The 21,836-nt window shown below is 37.7% G+C and overlaps 1 protein-coding gene across 3 annotated transcripts in view; it reads left to right on the top strand.

Moving 5' to 3' along the window:
* Bcat1 (branched chain amino acid transaminase 1) overlaps positions 1-20,620 on the top strand; it is a 106,491-nt gene extending 85,871 nt beyond the window's left edge. For all 3 annotated transcript variants that reach the window (XM_046436168.2, XM_046436167.2, XM_046436169.2), the window contains exons 8-11: positions 2,134-2,219; positions 5,124-5,264; positions 6,728-6,802; positions 14,847-20,620. In XM_046436168.2, coding sequence (XP_046292124.1) covers positions 2,134-2,219; positions 5,124-5,264; positions 6,728-6,802; positions 14,847-14,888 — 344 coding nt within the window. In that variant the 3' untranslated portion in view covers positions 14,889-20,620. The remainder of the gene's footprint in view (positions 1-2,133; positions 2,220-5,123; positions 5,265-6,727; positions 6,803-14,846) is intronic.
* Positions 20,621-21,836: the final 1,216 nt, after the last annotated feature.

Below are 21,836 nucleotides of genomic sequence, written 5' to 3'. Positions count from 1 at the left end.
TCAGCCTCCCAGTCTTGGTGAAGGACTCCTCAGTATGGTTTTCCTTGAGTCTTTGTTCAGAATTGTAACCTCCCCCGCTTCCCCCTTTTTTTCTTCCATGATCTATGAGAATATTTAACACAATAATCGTTCGCCTGTGCCTGTCACAAAGTAAGTAGGGACTTGGATCACTCTGGTTCATAGAGCTTAAAACAGTTTACACTTGCTGTATACTTGCTGAAGAAGTGAGTAACTGTGCTGCTGGTGTTCAGGGCTCTTGTGTAAACCTGCATTTCCACTCTCCATCAGTGCTTGACTTTGGGAAGTCAAGCAAATCCTGCTGTTATTGCTTCTAAATTCCTCATCCCCTGAAAATGATCTCTTTGTTAAAGACAAGCTGCACTTTGTAGGTTCTGTTTTCCTCCTGTTGGGCAATCTGGAATTGGTTCTGGCTCCTGTGAGCATGTTTGTGGTTGCACAGGAAAATGAATATTTCTCACCCAAATGTTGTCATGTCATCCTCTCTGTCTGGCAACCAGAGGAGCAGATGTTCTGTTCCTTGACCTCAGGCTAGTGGTTACAGTTCTGGGTGTTAAATGGATTTCACAAAACAGCATTTGCACATGCAAAGCTGCTGTTTTCATTTAACTTTGTGTAGTCTCAGAGCTGTGCACGCTTTAGGAAAGGTCCAGTTTAGGCTCACTGTAAGTGTGTGTGTGTGTGTGAGAGAGAGATAATCACACATACATATAGACCTATACATTTCTGTATCTAGCTAACTAGCTATCACAAAACACATGTTTATTTTGAGATCATCAACACTTCTAAACATGACAAAAAGTAGCCCTGAGGATAGTGCCAAGAACACATTTCATCTTTGCAGAAAGCAATTTTCAGCACGTGATTTTTAGAGACAAAATTCCAAAATCCATATCCCTATGTATCCTAGCAAAGAGGGTTCATTTATTTATTTGTTCAAAATATTTAATTGTTTACCACTCTGGGCCAGCCACAATGAGTTTTGAGGATCTGAGGATGGCTCTGGACTTCTGGGACCTCCAGACAGAGCCCTATGTAGCAGCCACACTGGAGCCCGTGCCCAAGGGTCAGGGCACATGAGCTGCGGTCCTGTCCTTACCCCAGAGTCACCAACCTTGACAAGCCCAGCACTTGTGTTTATTTCTTCTTCTGTAAAATAGGATTGGTTTAAATGAATTCTAAACTTCTTTTTAACTACATAAAAGACCCTGGGGGAGCCCCAGGTCATCAGTGTGATTCCTTCCAGCTTTCGCTACCTAGTGACCCTTTCAAGAACACTTTGTGAATTTCTCTGCAGACGCCTAATGGGCAACAATTTATCTGATAAAAAGTTTAACATCCTTGTGGAGTAATGATTTATGGTTTGAAGATTTAGATTCTCAGGTGGCAGAAGTAGGGAAGAAAGGCAAATGTTGAGTACCAGAGACAGCCTGTTGTAAGAAGAGCTTGTGTGGCTGAGAGACAGACCCTGGCGCTAGGGGCCTGTGGTCCTCTCACAGTGGACCAGTGGCCCAGCTGTGGAGTTTGTTTGGGGGATTTCCTCTTTAATTCTTGGGTGAAGTCAGCATCTGCATATTTGGTGCTGATACTCCAGCAGGTTTGAAAACCACTAAACATAGATTTTGTAAAGGGCAGTGCAGAAGTAGTGCCCAGCCCAAGTAGCCAGGCATATTTCTTTCTCTCCCTCCCATAGTACTGAGGATTAAACCCAACACCTTGTATATTGTAGGTCAGCACTTTACCCCTGAGCAACGTCCCTAGCCCCCACTTTTTTTGAGATAGGGTTTTGCTGAGTTGTTGAGGCTGGCCTCAAACTTTTGATTCTCCTGCCTCAGTTTCCCAAGTAGTTGGGATTAAGGGTGTGCACCAGCTGTATGAGCATTTCTTAGGGAACAGCCTCCTTCATAGAATTCTCAGAAGGTTTGGTAATGTGACCCGTGTTCCTTAGCAGGATCCTGTCTACTTGCCCCAACTATGAACCAGGTTTTATCTATTAAGATAAATTTTGACTTCAGGATGTTCCTCTTGAGAAAAATTCTTTACTTCTTACTTGATAGTGGAAGACCATCTCTTTATTTTACTGATTAAGGATACGTTCCAATTTCTAATTGACAGAGGAAGAACTGGCAACTCCTCCGCTAGATGGCATCATTCTTCCAGGAGTGACGAGGCGGTGCGTCCTGGACCTGGCGCACAAGTGGGTGGGTACCTTTGACTCGAACGCTTTCATAAGCCCGAAACAGTACAGTAATCAAAATAAGCATAGCTCCCAGTGAAACAATATCCTGTGGTTCTAACCAATGTTATCTTTAAATCATACCTTGAGTCACTGGATAGAAAGAACTCCCTAGAAAGACCATCTTGGCAAGCTTATAAAGTGAGTATTGTTTCGAGGGAAGGGACAGAGACACCAGTTTAACAAGATGTCCTAATGAGGAGCTGTTCTAGTCCTTGTCTCAGACTTTATACCGGTATCTCACCAGCTTGTCCCGCCGAGGCTCTGTGTGCTGCTGTCCTTCCAGTCCTGTAGGATAGCGTGGTTCTTCGCTTCCTCTGTTTAGTCCAGAGGAACTAAACATACAAATGGAAGAGTCTTCCTGACGTGTGACTGTCTCCTAGCAGAACGCTGTTAGTTTGGTAGCCTTCTTTCTCTCTCTACTGCCCCCTATGGTCCGCAGTTCATATACATGCTTTTTTTTAAACATCAAAACATAGAGGCAAATGTCAAGTTGTTTTCAGTAGACTTTCAAATCCATGCGACACAAGCAAGCCTATTAAACTGTTTGGTATTGGAAATAACATGGCGTTCTCAGGATGAATATTGGATGAGTTAATTGTCTGGCAAAGGTTCTTGGAGAGAACTTTTGACCCATGTGTTAAAATGGCCTCCAAAGACCAGGAAAGGCTTTGTGCATACTGTGGTCAGACAATACTGACAGGACAAATGCTCAGAAATGCACACATTATCCAGGAGAGTACTGGCAATTTCTCTGGAAAAGACTGAAAGTAGAAGAAATGTGCTATAAATAATTCTACAAAACCCTGAAGTAGACAAGACCCAACTGCCACATGCTGGCTGGCACATTGGGCATGACATTTACAAACTGTTGGTATAATTTCAAACAGCTTGCCCTGTCCTAAATATGTTTGCAATTGGAAAGATATATTTTCGACGCTCAGTAATTTTTGTTTTATTAAAGAAAAAAAAGCAACCAAGTACAGAAGGTTTGATGACAAGTTGCAAGTGGAAATGCTTTCCCACACTAATGATTTGCTAGCATGAAAAATAGGTTATAATGGAGGAAGTTTTTCTTGACTCCTTGGCTGTAATTTATTTTAAAAGCTATTTTAAAACAGTGAGACATCAAATGCCAAGAGGCATGTGGGGGGTTACCACTACTTGCCAAACAGGGGAAATTGTCCAAAGATAAGTAAGGGTGAACAGAGTAAAAACAATTCTGTTTATTTACCAGAGAGTTTTATTTATTTATTTTTTCTTTTCCAGAACATGGAACTGAGCTTGTTTTCAATAACTTTGGCTGATTTACTGGAATTTATTTATTTACCTTTGAACAACAAAATTGCAAGTGCAGACTGAGAAAAACGTACATATTTCTATTGCAGACATACTTTGCTATCCCTCCAAATCCACTTACAGCATCATGCATGCTTTTTCTAATATTTTTTATCTTGCCAAGGACTTTGACTTCCATTTTTATATATTGTGGGTTTTATAGGTTTTGTTTTTTCCTTTTTTTATTTGTTCTTTTTAGATATACATGACAGTGGGGTGCATTTTGACACATTGTGCATACATGGAATATAATTCATTCTAATTAGGATCCCATCCTTGTGGTTGCACATGATGTGGAGTTTCATTTGTAGTATACTCATATATGAACATAGGAAAGTTACGTCCAATTCATTCTACTGTTTTTCTTATTCCTATGGTTTATAGGTTTTTTAAAAAGACTCTCATTTTTCTTTCAATGTAGACAATTTTATTGTCCTCAATTAAAAGATCCTTTGACAAAACTTTGAAAGAATGAGAATTAAAATATTAAAGCATAGTATTAGAAAGGTAGTTTAAGCAGGTAGTTTATAAGATTCCTGAATTGTTTTTCTATTTTCTGGTTTTAAGCAATTAAGATATTCAAACAATCAAGCAGAAGTTGGTGAAGTTACATACTTATTCCATTATGACAATCTCATGTGATACTAAAAGAGAAAAAGGAAGATTATCAAATCAACTTTCAGTGAATTTATAAAGAAAAAATATATGTACAATGCAATTTCTCTAAGTAAAGTTCAAGTATATATTTATTTTTTAAAAAACATTTCAGATATTTGAACTCAGTGTAATGTTTTTGAGGGAGTGGGGGTTACCCAGCATTGAACTCAGGGGCACTCAACCACTGAGCCACATCCCCAGCTCTGTTTTGTATTTTATTTAGAGACAGGGTCTCACTGAGTTGCTTAGCACCTCACTTAGGATGAGGCTGGCTTTGAACTAGCGATCCTCCTGTCTCAGCCTCCTGATGTGCTGGGATTACAAGTGTGCGCACTTAACACTGCACCTTGACTCAAACTATTTTTTACTCCAAAAAAAGACCCAGTAAAAAGTGGACAAAATTTAGAGCCAGTTGGATCAGACATGGGTTCAAATTCAGTTTCTGCCATTTACTAGCTGTGTGGCCTTGGGGATAACCCTTAATTTCCCTGAATCTTAGTTTACTCCTAAGTAAAAAGGAGATAGTAACACTTACCTTCAGCATTAAAGAACTTGGCTTATAATGAGTAGATGGTAACTGTGATTATTAATAATGTATAATGTGTTATTGTTGTTCTTTATGCTAAAGTATGTGGAATGTACATTAAGTAGCACTTGGAATGGGTCAGTTTTGTATTTTGATAATCTTATTTACTTATTACTATTGGTATTGAAATAGATTGCTTAACACCTCAGTGCATTCACCAATACAGTGAGATTACATCCTTCCCAGCTTTCCCCTAAAGGATGATTATGACATTATCTGAGTTGAATTGGAAAGTAAAATACTAAGGTAAGCATCACTTCTTTATATACATATATATATTCCAAACAGGGTGAATTTAAAGTGTCAGAGAGGCACCTCACCATGGACGACTTGACAACCGCCCTGGAGGGGAGCAGAGTGAGGGAGATGTTTGGCTCTGGCACAGCATGTGTTGTCTGCCCAGTTTCTGATATACTATACAAGGGCGAGGTAAGACAAGCTGTTCTTTCCTTCCTGTTATTTTAAAACATTTGCCTATAATTTAATTAACTTTTAAATGTGTGAATAAAATTTTATTTGGACCCAAGACACAGAGGGTTGTTTTATAACATGGCATTACATTAATCAGGACAGTTTGTTCAGATGAACCTGTAATGGCATATTACAACCACCTTTCCAGTGATTTCATGTAAGCTCCAACATGGTAGGAACTCAATTTTGTCTTTGGCAAGTGTCATGTCTGTGTTACCTCACCTTAGGACTGGAGCTATGCCAATGGACTTCCACTTTTATCTCTTTCCACCAGCTCACTAAAAAAGGCTCAGTAGGTAGTTAGAATCAGTAGGTAGTTTTCTGATTTCCAAAACTGCTTTCAAACTACTGGATAGGAATGCCAGATAGTTATGAAAAATGCATTTGAATGGTCAATTCCTTCACTTATTACTATCAGTATTATTATTATTAAGTAGACTGCAGTATAAAAAAATTTCATTTGGCAAACCCAGTACATTAACTAAAATATTCCCAAGAAACTTGAGGATTTGGCTGGAAGTAATGTTCTCCTCTCAGTCTGATTTTGTATGTATGGTACTTTTATTATCTTGCCAGTGCTTTGACTTTCCCCTTTAACAAAGCTCTAATACTCATGATTAACATCAGCATCTACCTTTAGAACTTAGAGACATGTGAGAATTATTCTTACAAGATGAATTGACTTAAATGGCCCGTATTAAATACAAATTCCACTGGTCTTTAAGTTCCGCCACACAATTATTTTCCTCAGCAAATCAGATTGATTTTTCTATAGACTTTAATGGTGGCTGCTTCATTGATTAAGGTTTTAGAACTTGGCTTTTAAGGGATGGTTCCTGACATAAATCCACATACAGATTGATTGTTTCATGGGAAAAGAATTATACCGTTTTATATCAGTACTTATACTGATTATAAAGCTAGTGTTCAGTATTTTATTATGACAGTACCTAGGTAAGGATATCTGTCCCCTTTATTAAAAGAAGCTCTCATTAGGTCAGATTTTTAAAACATCCAGTTATTATTTCACCTCTAGAAACAAGTTTATAAAGTTTCACCTTTTTAATGGTTCTGTTTTAGAAGGCATTTAGAGCCAAAAGTTACATCTAATTATCCTATTATACTAAAAGGCATAATAAGAAAAGTGTTTGAGAGTACAACTATCTACTAAAATCAAACTACCCAAAGCCCACAGCCAGTGAGGCATGAATGGGCATGACTCACATACAAATTAGGGGTATGCAATCTCTTTCAGCCACAAGTTTAATTATGTTGTCCAGTATTATGGAGGTCATGGTCCTTGGAGATTTTACTTGCACCCAAGGTAGATTTAGAAGCCTCTTTTGTCAAGACATAGACAGACTTGCTTCAATTTATATCCCAAAATGTTGTCCTCAAATTATCTCATTTCTCTTTTATAGACGATACACATTCCAACTATGGAGAATGGTCCTAAGCTTGCAACCCGTATCTTGGACAAATTGACTGATATCCAGGTAAAGACTTCTTTCTTTTGAAATACCACACAGGAGTTGGAGGTGTGCTTAGCATGTGTAAGGCCCCGGGTTTGATCCCCAGCACCAAAAAGCAAAAATAAAAATAAAATACCACCTTATTCCATCCCAGAAAAAAAGAGTAAATATTACAATTTGAGATCAGTAAATTAAATTTAAGGAAACCATTCCTTCTCCTATGGGTAGGCATGAGCAGAGCAGTAATGGAAAAGAAGATACGTATTAAAAGAGAAAGAGAGATTATTAGAGACTCCAGATTAACATTTTAAAAGTAAATGTAAATTTTGATAATACTTAAGTCTCATCAAAAAGTATAACATTTTCGTTTAAAAAACTCTTGAAAACAGAACAAAACACAGGAAGCAAATTGTTATCTGTGATTCCAACACTGAGGTAGAACTGCTGTACTCTTGAAAGTCTACACCTTCAGTATTGAGTAAGCCTTTGTATACTTTTAGACCATGATTTTCCCCCAAAAATGGAGTCAGATTATACATAATTTTGTTCCCTTTGCTTTTTCATCTGAAATCACTTTCTCAATACCTCTTATATAGTTCAATTGAATTCTATTATATTGATACATTATCATTTTTTAAAGAAATCATATTATTGAACATTTGTGTTGCTGATGATTGTTTTCACTTCTCTGAATAGTACATAGTTGATTATTTCCTTAGGAAAAACAATCCCCTGGTATTGTATTGAGTTGAAGGGCATGCACCCTATTTTTTCATACCACTAGCTTTGTTTCACCCAATTTTTTTTCTGAGCAACAGCCTTCAGTAATGTCTCATCAGGCAGTCAGGCAGACATGCCAAATATCAGATAATACTGGGCTACCTAAAGAAGAGACTATTCTATAATTTACATACCGTTTACAAGTTGGAGGATTTTTTTGAGCCCAGGTACTATCATTGCCTGTTACTGAAATTATCCAAAGGGAGCTGAGACCAATATTGAAAAGTCAAATAAAACGTGATATTTTAGGTAATGTCAGATGATATTGAGTCATAAAATTAAGCAGATTTAAAGGTGGTTGGGAATGCAGCAGGTACCTAGAGAGTAAATGAGGTTCTTGGGTAGTGATAAAAATGGTATTCTTTTAAGACTTACTCAATAACTTTTATGTAAGCTTTATGGTATTAAAAGGAAAGAATGGTTCTGGGTTTTGAATCAATGAGCTGCCTTACTTCAACAAAGTTTTCTCTAAGAATTTTCTGTAAGCAAAAAAAAAAAAAAAAAAAAAAAGAAAGAAAAGAAAACAATAATTTTCATATTGGAAGAGAGAAAAATATCACTCAGTTTTTTTCTGCTTTTATATGCAGAAACAAGTAACCTGAGGGATAACTAATAAACAATTGCTGAATTGATGGCTCAGACATTTTAATTTTTTTCAGAGTTGTCTAAATAAACCTGATGAAGATGTTAAATTATTGCAGTTTTGCTCAGATAAAGAGCATAAATGGAACAAAAATAATCATAATCGGATAGATTGAGAAAGCCATTTTCCATAGGAATTTAGAGATTTTTAGGAGGGGAAGAAGTGTGTCCATAAATGAGAAGAGAGAAAGATTGCTTCAGAAAATTTTCTTGCACAAATTATACATTTATAGCAGCTAATACCTAAAATGAGATTTCAGGGATGTCTCTTGAAGATTATATAAAATATAATTATTGAGTAAGCCTAGCATGTGTAAGGCCCTGGGTTCAGTCTCCATTACTGCAGAAAAGAAAGTAAAATTTAAACTCACTTGATTTGGTTGTAAAGGCTTCACAGAAAAGTCACTACATTGAGAGAAATTCCACCATTGTGCTGGAATTGAAATCTGCAATATGTATACGGGGTAAAAATGGGAGTTCATAATCTGCTTGAATCAAATGTATGAAATATGATATGTCAAGAGCTTTGTAATGTTTTGAACAACTAATAATAAAAAAGAAGAAAGAAAAAAGACCTAAGCATAGATGTTCAGTAAACATAGTCATGGGAAGGAATCATGAGGAGGCAAAGGCAGAAAAGGGTCTCATTGGCATTGAGATGCTGACATGTTTGCATGAGACCCAAAAGTATGAATGAAACTGAAGCACACACACGGAATTTGTGGGCAAGCTGGGAATCCATTATTAAAGTTCTCAAAAAAGAACATTTTTCAAAGCAATATCATGGAAGCCGAATGTTAGTGACTAAAGAAAATGTTCCTGAACTTTCCCCTCCCCTCTAATTTTATATGCTCTCTGTGTGCCTTAGTGCCATACTTTAGGTAGTAAAATATAATGGTAGAAACCCTAAAAACTAATGATCGATTTAGAGCCCCACAGTGAACAAAGAAACAAAGGGATACAGTCAGGGGACATGTGGGCAACTACAGCAATTCTGAATTAACCACAAACCAGAAGCTCCACATCTGCTCCACATTGAGCCACAGAGGACCACCCTTCATAGTCGAGGACCACACCTTTCTTCTTCATTTATTTTATGCCTGTGTGCACGGAACCTAAAGTCTCAAAATTGTTCTCATACAAGATGGCAAATTGGTGCTGTCGGCCAAGCTACTAGGTTGTCTGTTTCCAAGAAAAATAATTTAAGTAATTACTGAAGAAAAAGCATGGCATTGCATCATGCTTCACATTTGATCTCTTTTGGCATTATATGGAAACACAAATGGTTCCTACAAAGCACTCTGGTAAAATTGAAGATGAGGGATACAACCACCACCAAAAAAATTTTTTTCAAGATTCTTGCCAGAATGACCCAGGGGGAAAATTCTTCTTAACCACAGATTTGACTTTCATTTTAGCTTCTGTACTTCTGCATGAGTCAGAATCTCTGAAGTTAAGTATTCATCCCATCATCTCATTTAGCTAATTACCCATATTGCTCCTTGGGTCTTAGATTACTCCACAAATAACCTCCAAGAAGGGGAACATTTCCAAGAATAGTTACTTTCTTTTTCCCATTTTTTTTGTTGTTGTTGTTGTCATTTTTTAAGCAACAACAACAACAAAAAAAACCATGTCTTTGTTCATATTTAACCAAGTGTAAACTTGGAGAACATTCGTCATGTTGTCTGTTTCTTTTCTCTCCTATCATACTTTGCTGTTCCAGTTACTCACCATCATATTCATCTTTGCCCCCACTTTGGGGTCCTCTCTTTTCTCCAAAGGTGCTGTGCTCTCTGATGCCACCCATATTTGCAGCACCTTGTACGATTTGCCTGTCTGATAAGGTCTTGGTTATCTTCAATACTCATCTCTTTTTAAGTCTCTCTTGAACATTAACTCTTTCCTGCATCCCAAATACACATACACTCTCTGAAGTGTTACACTGACCGTAGTTTCAGGGATTACCATCTAATACATTATAATGAGCCACACCCTTATACCCTGCTTTGAAAACCTGTTCAGATGTTGAAATTGTTTATTTTCTTGTCATGCCCCAGGGTTCACTCAGGTTCTAGGGCAGAATACACAGGCCATGGTGCTTCTTCAGAGAATTAATAAAGCCGTGAATAGCTAAGTAAGACACCAGGAGAGTACCAAAGAGCAAAAGACCTTTTGCTTTTGTTTATTAACACATACTAAGAAGGGAGAGGGAATATCTTGAAGGATGTTGTTTTAGTCAGTTTCGTGTTGCTAAAGTGACATACCTTGGGCAACTAACTTTCCTAAGAGAACAGGCTTATTTAGCTCACAGTTTTGGAGGTTCAAAACCTAAGATCACTGAGCCTCATTGATTTGGCCTTTAATGAGAGGAGGAGATCAATGACAGCAGTGCATGTCACAGCAGCTGGTTACATCTTGAGCCAGGAAGCAGAAGGGATGGGCCAGGTTCCTTTTTAGGTTATGGTCCCAATGACCTAAGGACTCTCTCTAGGTCCCACATCACAAAGGTTCTACCACCTTTCAGTAACACCACCCTGGGGACCAAGCCTTCAATCATGGACCTTTGGGGGACACCCCAACCAAAATCCAAACCATAGAGGGTGTCAAATTATTTTTCAACAGAAGACTTTCAGATTTTCCAGGTGAGATACACATTGACACTGCTATCTGGATCACATAAAAGCTAGAACCTGACTCTTAATCACCAGCGGTAGCAGTGTGAGTGGCCAGCATGGCTGCCATTGAGGTTTCAGAAAGTGGGGCATAGTGACTGCCTAGACCCAGGGATAGACATCTTAAGTACTTTAGGAAAGAGAAAGGCTAAAAGGGACCGGAGCAGGATCCCTATTGATTCTGGGTCACCTGATGGAATCAAAGTCTGTTTTCTCACTTTCTCACTCGAAGCTTGAGCTTTGAAAGCACAAATGACCATTTAGCAGTTATTATACTTTTTTTGTTCTCAATAGAGCAGCTCAGTTACTTATGTGTGGGGTTAGAAGCCTCTCCAATATCCCAAGCTGTCCTCAGTGTAGAGGAGAACTTTCCCTCCTGATTACCCTGATGACTGACTTCCTTGACCAGTTTCCAGCCCCTGCGGTTCACAGCACACCCTTTTCCACATGTTACAGGACTACAAAGCTTTGCCCAGCCCTTCAATAGTGTTTAGAACAAGGATGACAAATTACTAGCTGGGGGCGGCACTGATTATATTTTTATTGGCATTGCAGGGAGTGAGTACATGACACACAGGTTGTCCTTGTGTGTTGCCAAGAATTTTCTGCAGAATGTAAATGCACTGAGCAAAAGCCATATGAAATTATTTGCCATATGTATCTCAAATGTGAAGCAATGGCCTTGTCATTAGTCATGTTTTGGTTTGGGGCTCTAACTGAAATGTTAAAGAGATTGAAATTCTGCACATCATACTAAACATGGGGCTCAAAACACCCTTCTGCAGATGTAACCTAGTCTGCCACATTGCTTTGGCCCCATCTCTGATTCCAATGAATAAAGCTAAGTAAATATGACTTGGGGTGGGCCTGCGAATGTTGGAGGTTCCCTGTGGGTTTTGTAATGACGTTGACAATAGTACAAACTGAGCATCCCTATTCCAAAAATCCAAATTTGAAACTTTTTGAGTGGCAACATGATTTCACAAGTCTAGTGGTTCAGAGTACACAAACTTTGCATCATGTACAACATTATTAAAAATGTTGTATAAAATTACCTCCACATTGTGTTTATAAGACGTATAGGAAACATAGGTGAATTTTGTATTTGGACTTCAGTCCCGTTCTTCAAGGTACTTCAATGTGTATATGCAAAAATTCCAAAACAAAACAAAACTGAAATTCAAAGCACTGGTCCCATGCATTTCAGATTAGAGATACTAGATCTGTATAATGACTTCTTAGCTCATGTAGGCATGCTTTCTCTTTCCCTTTCTTCTGTGAACTCCTACTTTTAAGAAGGAATTCTTAGCTTCACTAAAATCTTCCATCTCTACTTAGAATTATTTTTCCTTGAAAAATTGAATCATCCATCAGTCCAACGAACAATTTGATGGCTAAATAACTAGGTCTTCACATGATAAGTTATCTGTAATAATAGCACATTTCTTAGATAAAGCTCAGAATGCTACAATTTTACATAAAAGTGTAAATTGCAGGATGAGAGGGGTCAAACTGAATCCGTATTATGCAGGTCTGTAGAGTGATATGGACTATGTCTGTCACTGTAACCAAAATTGATTTTTTGACCATTTATGAAACAACTAATTAAAGTAAATTTACTTTAACCAGTGAGATTCAAGGTGAAGTGATAGTAATCATGATCCACAAAATGTCCATACACCAACAATTATTAGTGATGATAAAAGTGTCAGAATCCAAATAAAGAAAATAAAACAAGTGCTTTGATCTGAACCTTAAATAATGTAGACATCATACATAAATGAGGCACCATTTGGGCATGTGTTGTCCGGTGTTTGCCCTTTTGGGCAGCTGGATCTGATGTGGACTAAGTCTCATGTCACTTGGCTTCCCTCATACTCTTTCTGGTCTGAACCATAGGCGGTGTGTAGACTTTGTCTCACTTCCCACTATTCTTATGTATTTGATGGTTTCTTCTCTGAGTTTTTAAAAATGTCTTAGGAGGGACACAGTACTGCACAGTGTGATTCAGGAGAAATAACATTAGAGGCAGGAGAGCTGGGCTTGTGCCTAAGTGTGATCAGAACCTTAGTGTCCTTGTGTATGAAATGTCAGGCTTGGATTAAAATTCACTGCTCTTCACACTCATGATTTGTTCTGTTCTGTTCTGGTACCAGGAATTGAACTCAGGGATGCTTAACTACTGAGCCACATCCCCAGCCCTTTTCATTTTCTACCCTAAGAAAGGGTCTCACTAAGTTGCGTGGGGCCTCGTTAAGTTACTGAGCCTGGCTTTGAACTTGCAATCCTTCTGCTTTAGCCTCCAACTTACTGGGATGAGAGGCATTTACCGCCACTCCCTCACACTTGTTTTTTTTTTTTTTTTTTTAAATATTTTTTTAGTTGTAGATGGGCACAATGCCTTTATTTATTTGGTTATTTTTTTATGTGGTACTTAGGCTAGAACCCAGTGCCTCACACAAATGAGGCAAGCGCTCTACCACTGAGGCACAACCCCAGCCCCTCACACTTGGTTTTTATGCAGAACTTTCTTCAAAAGAAATCTTTCCTGGAATCCCAATATATAAAACAGCTAAAAATAAAATTATCCTGAAGTAAAGAAATAACATCTGGAGTCCCTTACTTGGGTCTTGCCCTATATTTAAGATGGTTGGTAAAGTCCTTTCTACTTCAGAAATTCTGATTCATACTAATTTAAAGTTATATTAGGGCCAAGTAAACCAGTTCATGTGGAAAGGGACATGGTCTGAGTGATTCCGGCAAACTCAAAGTGACACATTCAATGCCCTGTTTCCCTGGGCTGGGAAGACGTACTCCAGGTCTGTCTCCACACACACGGCTTTGTGGACAGGTAGAGGGCAGTCAAAGTGATGGTCGAGAATGTGAAATTTGATGTGACAGAGACCTTGCCTAAGATCTGGGACCTTAAGTACAGTGTTAGGCAAGTTATTTAACCTCCGTAATTAATAATATTCAGCTTTCTCGTCCATAAAATGGGATTGACAATAGCACCTACTGTCTGTCTGTAGTTTCCTGGCATGCGGCTATGCTCAAAGGGTGACAGTTTATTTAAACACAGATGTTTATTGAGTGAGGAAACAAATATTGAATATAGAACTGGCTTTCCATTTCTGGCACGTAATATCTTTGTTTCATTAATTCTAAGTATTGAAATTCAGGTTTGTTTCATAGCAGATTATTTGCTAGTGCAAATAAGCAAATTCTGATCATGATACTAGCTACATGACTTTTAAAGGAACAGGAAAAATTGGGATGCTAACATATTACAAACAACTTTGACTTAGAGACGATCTATGAGGATCTTCAACTTCATTTTGTGCATGAACATGAAATAAGTGCACTTCAGATTCAGAGGGAAATGCATCCCCAGATTTTCTGATTCTGTAAGTCTGAGCTGGGTCCTGGAACTTTCCATTTCTAAGAACCTGATGCAGGTTGTGTGAGGAATACACTTGGTGCAGCACAGATGTTTGTTGAGTGAGGAAACGAATATTGAATATAGAACTGGCTTTCCATTTCTGGCACGTAATATCTTTGAGATAACAATAGTTAATTTAACTCATTTAACTCTTTGCTTGCAGAACAGAAGCAAAATACAGAAATAGTGATAAGAGACTTGTACTTAAATAATACATGTAGGACATACACCAGCTATAAATTTGTTCAGCAATCATTATAAAAATTTGTGATTCTTTCTAGCTATTTGGTTTTTTACAGATCTCCTTATATACGACTTTCTTATAATTTTTGTAAGCTCTTTCTTTCTCTTTCTCTCCTGCCTGCCTTCCTTCTGTCTCTCTAATCTTATTTCTAATATGAATATATATGCTTTTAGTGTTCAAAACAGAAGCGAACTCTTGGTATAGCTTTGGTTGTGTGAAGTTTGTTTATAACCTATTCCCACACTGTGAGTTTTTGTACTGAATCGTGTTTTCTTGCTTTTGTTCTAGTATGGAAGAGAAGAGAGCGACTGGACAATCGTATTATCCTGAATGAAAAATGCCGAAAATCTACTGTATGCTTTTGGAATAGACTGCTGCATTTGAATTGTGATAGATCTTTTTGCCTACCTGTTAGTAGTTGTGCATAATGTAGTTTGCATTATTAGTGTGTTACAAGAATGACTTTTTTCCCCCCTTGTGCCAGAGAACATGAATCATAATTGTCAAATGGTGTTTTGTAGGCTTGGTAGTAGTAGCTTACCTTCCTACCTTTTCCCAGAAAGATAATAATGTAAGCCATATAACAGAATTTTCCTTAATAATTTGAGTGCTTCCCTTAGTAGTTCACTCAGATCCAAAAATGTTTATTATTTAGTATAAGGTATGGCTCCTCAACCAAATGAGATGTGTGTGTGTGTGTCTGAAAGCTAATTTGAATACTTCATAGGTAATGTTTCTGGTGACACATCATTAGCCTCAGAAGCACTCAGAAAGTGCTTTATTTTAAAATGAAGATTCTAAAGAAAAACTGGATTTCCTTCCATCATTGTGTTTTTCAGGCCCTTAAGTCCACCTTAAGGTAAATACCTCCCTTCTTCAGGTATCTCAGTCTGCTGTGAGCTCACCTGTGCATCCGTAAAACCTGGGCACGTTGCTGCCACTGCCTTTCCACATGGCTTTGTAACTGGCTGCCCATGGGCTCCTACCAGACTGACGGCCTAATGCCTTATAGATCTTTGTATCCCCAATGCCTGGCACGTGGTAGGTACTCAGTAAATGTTTGATGCGAATGAACAAACGAACAAATGAACATATAGCTTCTATAGAAGTATACCTTCTCTGTTTCTGTATTTTGAAACCTGTATTAGAATTTGTGAACAATTCTGATGGTGTGTAATGTTTACCTCATGTTGTCTTTATTTTCCATGGACTCCAAAGTCATTAGAGATACTGAGAGGCATAGTTGCAGGCATCGGTTCATGTTTGCAGGGTATCTTGGAGTGGAAGCAATAACTCTAGAGAATTCATGATATCATAGCAACCAAATGAAAATGACAGATGTTACATGTTAAGTGTTAAATGCAAAAGAAATCAGAGGTGAAGGGGAGGGGAGGAAAGAAGAGGAATCCTCAAGTTTTTTCACTCTTTGTGCAGGTACTCTTTTCTGTTGACTGGGGATTGAGGGAGCATGTGGTTAGGATACAGGGAGAGCAATTACTGATGATATTTTCCTTGTTTGGGAGCTGTGAATTTAAAATTGTATCCTTTCCTGCTTTATCTATGGGAAAGTCAAATCTTGACAGAAAACATTTACCCTTGGTAGGTCAACTCTCAGACATTGTAGTTTGCTTTCCCTCAGTCCTAATAACTTTCATCTTGCTGATCATATTTCATTCTCTTTTCGGAGCAAAGGAAAAACATTCTAAAAGTTTGATGCATTGAAAACATTTCCTCGAGGCATTTAACAACACACAGCAAACGGGCTTTGATTCTTTTCCAAAACTTTTAGCTGTAGGGTCTCTTTTAGAGAGGACTGGTAAAATGAAAATTAGAGAAGGCTAAGATGAAAAGGAATAGTAAAAATATCTTTTAGGGGCTTTTAATTGGTGATCTGCAGTCTGGGGCCAGTCCGTTCTCTGCAGCCTAAGGTACTCTTGACTCCCCTGCACATGCTCAGTGAGGGTATGCCTTTGCCTTTGCTGAGTCCCTTGACCTCCTTCTTAATATAGCAGTCCAGAAAAGAGTTTCAGGTAATTTTAACTGTCAAGTAGCACATAATAACTAGACTCTAGCTCCCTTGAGAAAGGGAAATTACTTGTTTGCCATAAGTACATTTTATACTTTGCATTTCTAAATTTAGTTAGCCCATTGTGAAAGCTAGAGAACACTATGTTTATATGATTTCTCTCATAAAAACATAAGAGCACGTTAAGCCCTTCCCACCAGACTCGGAGAAGACTAAGGATATGTATTTTTAAAAACTAGAGACCTCCATTCTCTTAAGTAAAAAAGACAGGAAATTGACCTTGACACTCACTTGTTAAATAGATTTAAAAGGAACATCTGCACTTCTTTTTTTCTTGTGCACTATTTGTTTAATTGCAGTGGAGTAATACAGCAAGTGTCACATTATAACTAGGCAATTATCCATTCTTCAAGACTTAGTTATCTTAACACTAATTGATCATTTAAGGCATAAGATAGTCTAACATTAGGAACATGTGAGGCTAATCTGCTCAAAAAAGATCAACAAATTAATATTGTTGCTGATATTTGCATAATTGGCTGCAATTATTTAATGTTTAATTGGGTTGATCAAATGAGATTCAGCAATTCACATGTGAATGAATATAAACAGAACTAGTGGCACTTAAAATGATAATGATTAACTTATTTTGCATGTTCTCTTCCTCCCACTTTTTCCAGTTTTTACAATATCAGACCGAGTTTGTCAGCTTTGCCCGAAACACATCAGTAAAAATCAAGATCTTAAAATGCAGTATTCTGACATAGACAAGACCTGAGCATTTCCCAAAGAGATTTGCTATTAGAAAATTTTGGTTATTATTGTTATAGTCACTAATCAAGTATTCAATTCATGACACACCGAAAGAAGGGTCTGGGTTATGTACCACACCCTCTATTATAGCTGGCAGGTGAATGCATCGATATAATACCTGTTTTAGCCTTTGCTCTCAAAAGCACAAAGGAAAAGGGATAAGAAGGAAATGACTAATAACCCTTGTTAGGGAATCATGTTCTTTCTACTGATAAACACTTCCAACTCTTCCCCTCCCCAAAAAAGACTGCTATTAAAAAAAACAACACACAAACTATGTGGTGGAATGTGACGTCAGCTTTCCTGAAGATGAGGGGAGCATCCATTACGCATCCTGGATTAAAGTTTCTCTCACCAAATGAGTTTTATTGCTTGAACAAATTGTACCTAAACAGGTAGTCTTACTTGCCCCAAGTCTGAACACTCTTGGCCCTTTGGAGGCAATGAAAGTATTACTTTGTCAAAAACACTATAGGAACTTTTTATTAAGTCTGTGTTAGGGGGATGGTGCTGTTGAAAGCATCCATCATGATAACCATATTTCTTTCCCTGTCCTACTTAATGTCCGATCATGGTATTCTGTTTCCCCTTTTTAAACCTGTTAGTTTTGCCTTTCCAAAACTGTTTGCCTTACCCTCATAATTGGGAAAACAGAAGACAAGCAGACGAGCAAAAGACTTACTGTTCACTTTGCATGAGTTGTATTTTTTGAAATATTTAAAGTAATATCAGATGTACCAAGGCAAAGGACTTAGGGGTTTGAGAAACTCCTTATTTCATGTCCTGATTCTAAATACAACCAAAGAACCCTTCCTTTCAATATGGATTTCTTCCTACATGGATATGGAAAACCTTAGCAAGGGGTACAACTTTTCAATAAATATTACTTGACAGACAAGATCGTGGGGATTACACATCAGGTGATAAGTGTTGATGGAGCACCCACAAATGTGCATCTCACACAGCAGCAATAGATAGGAAGTTAGTTTTAGAAAATAAATAGCATTACCTCTTGGAGTTTATAGTCTGTTACTTGAACTAATTTAAGATATAAAAGCAGAATTTAGTAGCTAGATTATAAAGAGAGGAAGACCAGAGCATATCTCTCTTCTCAAGAAACCGCAATAAGCATTTCATCTCACTTTTTGAGGAAAATGTTCTGTTTTCATTCCTTTCCTTTAGTGGAGTACTGCTTAGAAAGGTTAGTACTTAGGGTTATTTGCCCCCTGGGTGTGTGGGGTAGTGACTTTCTGGCTTGCTAGTTACCATCAACCTGGTACACTGTGTCTGCATTCCTTTGGAGCAGTGTTGAGTTGTTAAGCTACATCTAACAGAGCACAGCCTACTTCAGTCAGCATCTTAAAGTCAAAGCCAGATTACACTGAAATAAAGAAAATGATCCTGGGAGTCAATCTTTCAAGCTGTTTAAACCATTAGCTAAAAGGTGATAGATCCAGCTACTCAGAAAATAACTTTCACATAACCATGATTTTTCACAGTTTGAGATTTTGAATAAGAAAGGCCACTTAAGGTACTGCAAAGAGATTAATTTTTTATCATTGCTGGAAAGCCCCTTTAAAATGTGAAACCAGAAAAAGTAATTTATTTTTTCCATCTTCAACATACATACCATAATAAAAGATCTCTCAGATATTTAAAATCTACTAGACGCAAGTGTTAAAGTTTTAAGTCATCTGTCCATGATGGACCCAATGAACATGACCTAAAACCCAAGTTGCATTGTAATCAGTGTATGTAACCCACTGTCAGAATGGTGAGAATTCATGGAAGCTATGATACAGGAGTGGATTAAAATACAGTTTCATTGGATTTCTCTAGACACCCAATATCAATTGCTGGGTTCCTTGTTGTCCATTATTGAATTATGGGAAAAAATTAGTGAGAGACGTCAGATGAAAAATAAGAGAAAGTAGAAATTAAAATTTGCTTCTGGGTTGGCCTTCTTCCAGGTGTTGGGCTCTTTAGCCTTCAATGTAGGTGCCAAACACAAGCCATGCCATTAAGAAGTGACTATAGTAGCCAATCCATCAGATGCTAGTACTAGGCCATGACCTCAAGCTTGTAATCCGAGGGTGTTGTTATGTAGGAACCATTTTAGGTTACTACCAATTTGGATGAGACTTTTTAATAATTGCAGAGTCTATAAGATCTATTTCTTCAACCAGTTTTTTCTGACTCATGGAACTTCTTGAAGCCCAATAATATGTGACAAGGGGTAGATTGTGGCCATTTTTCCCCCTTAGAAATACTATTTACCACCTTTCTTTGGTGAAGATTAACTAATTTGGAAATTGGCTATTATATGTTGTTTTAATGAAAATTTGCAACATGAATTAATTTCCCGAGGCCAGTTGGACGTGGACATTGGAGTCGTTCCTAGGCTCAAACAAAGGAATACAAATATCCTCAGTTTCTACATTACTGATAAGTTTTAAAAGAGTATAGGAGTTATGTCAAGAGTATGGCTACAATTAGATTTTAAGTATGTCTTAAAAATAAGCTAGCCAACCCCTGCTGCATATGCAAATTCTGCAGATGTTTCTCTGGTCACTTAGAACAAGGATGGTCCTACAGGATCCTCAGCCAGCTGATACATGAAGCTGGAGCCAGACCTACACTCTCAAAGAACTTGTGCCTGCTTGATATGGCAGCCAAGGGCAAATAAGTAGTTTGAGGCAGTTTTTAAATCAGAGCTTAAGGATAGGAACAGCATCTAAGGTTAACCAGGGAATTTGTAGAACCTATTCTCTTGTATCAGAATCTGATTGCAGTTACTGTTGGCATGATGAACCCTAGCCTCAATTTCTCGTCTGTAGTCATTTTTTTGAAGTTCTCTTTAAGAAGTAAGTAAGTAGGAGGAAATAAACATTGTAAATGAGGATTGGCTTTCATGAAAAATTGTTTAAGGTTATGGTGAAAGGATTTCGGCTGACTACAGTGTAATAATGGGAATGTGGAAAATACAGTGGGTAAAGGAAACTACCTCATTCTCTGAAGGTTTTGTGGAAGCACAATTAAACATTCTAAAATGGCTTTGTTGCACAAAAGCCATCTGGTGTGAAGAACTCTATATTTGTATGTCTAAAGGACCTGGAATAATTGTATTTTGTTGGCAACAGAGACATTCTTTATTGTTTGCAGTTTCCTCATCAAATCAGCAATTATGCACAGTTTCTGTCATCAATAAAACAACTTAAAGGAATCCTGGTTGTGTAGTGTTGTGAAATTGGCATTGTTGGGTGCATGAAATAATAATGCTTAATTACCATTTTTATGATGTCCCAAGGTTTTTGGTCAGGGGATGTGAATGTAGTGTGGTATTTTTAAACGAAAACGACATTGAGAAAGTGAAAAGGGTTGAATATCACAGAAAGACCTGAAATCATGTAATTGGGGAGAGTCTAAATATGTCTCATCTTCAGACATATGAGTGAGAAACACTGTGGGCATTTAAAATTATCCTTTTTCTCTGGTTATGAATTTATCCTCAATAAAATTTAGCTTTTTATTTTGTAAAACAATGATAGATTACCTCTTCCCATTGCTCATAATGTACATATCTCACTGACAAAGCCATACACCAATATGTGTTTAACTAGCTTTAGAATGAAAGAAACTTGTAAAACAAAAACTATTTGGTCAAAACCTAAAGAACATCAGTGATGGGTGTTTTTTTTTAGCCAAACCAGGCCTCATATAAATTGTCCTCAGGAGTGCCTGTCTTTGAGAGAATAAAGTGAAGAGCACATATTAAATCTGATGATCACTTCTTTCATATTCATTTTCTTGTCATTTGTCCAAAGGATTACAAGTGCATTGAAGCTGAAGGCTTTCTAAGGAGTTACTTGCTGTAAACTGAACTTAAAAGTGTCATAGTGCTCAGTGACCCTCTTAACCAGACCCTGTCGACCTGTGAAAATACTGTCCTTTATCAAGATCTCTATCAAGAAGTTGCATGCAGAGTTTGGAAGGTCCAGGCGAAGGTTATTAGTCAAGTCCTCTGACAGTGTCAATGCTCAACTCCCACAAGAGTGACAGAGAGAGTCCTGACATTCCTGGGGGTGATGACATATATTTGTTGGAGCTTATATGATTTATCAGAGGAGACAGCAGTCTCCTTCAGGGTAGAAAGTGTCTCTTCTACATTGATTTAATAAGAAGCAAAGAGAAAAAGTGGGGAGGCTATCCAACTTTTATAATCATGTTTTTGCTGTGCTGACTCAATGCGATCTTAAGCATATTTTTCAAATCAAGAGTCTTACTGCACATACTTGATGTGACCTATTGCCTTAGATCAAGGAATGAGCTATTGTAACTTGACTTTATTTATAATGGTGAGAACTTGCAGATTGGCACTCTTGGAACCAAGATAGCCAGAGCTAGGTGTAGATGCTTCTTATACCTACAGAATAATCGGT

The sequence above is a fragment of the Marmota monax genome, unplaced genomic scaffold (genome assembly GCF_021218885.2).
Source record: "Marmota monax isolate L192 unplaced genomic scaffold, Marmota_monax_Labrador192_F-V1.1 WCK01_AAM20220418_F8-fsc00012, whole genome shotgun sequence".
Taxonomy (NCBI): Eukaryota; Metazoa; Chordata; class Mammalia; order Rodentia; family Sciuridae; genus Marmota; species Marmota monax.
This window is presented reverse-complemented; position numbering and strand designations above follow the sequence as displayed.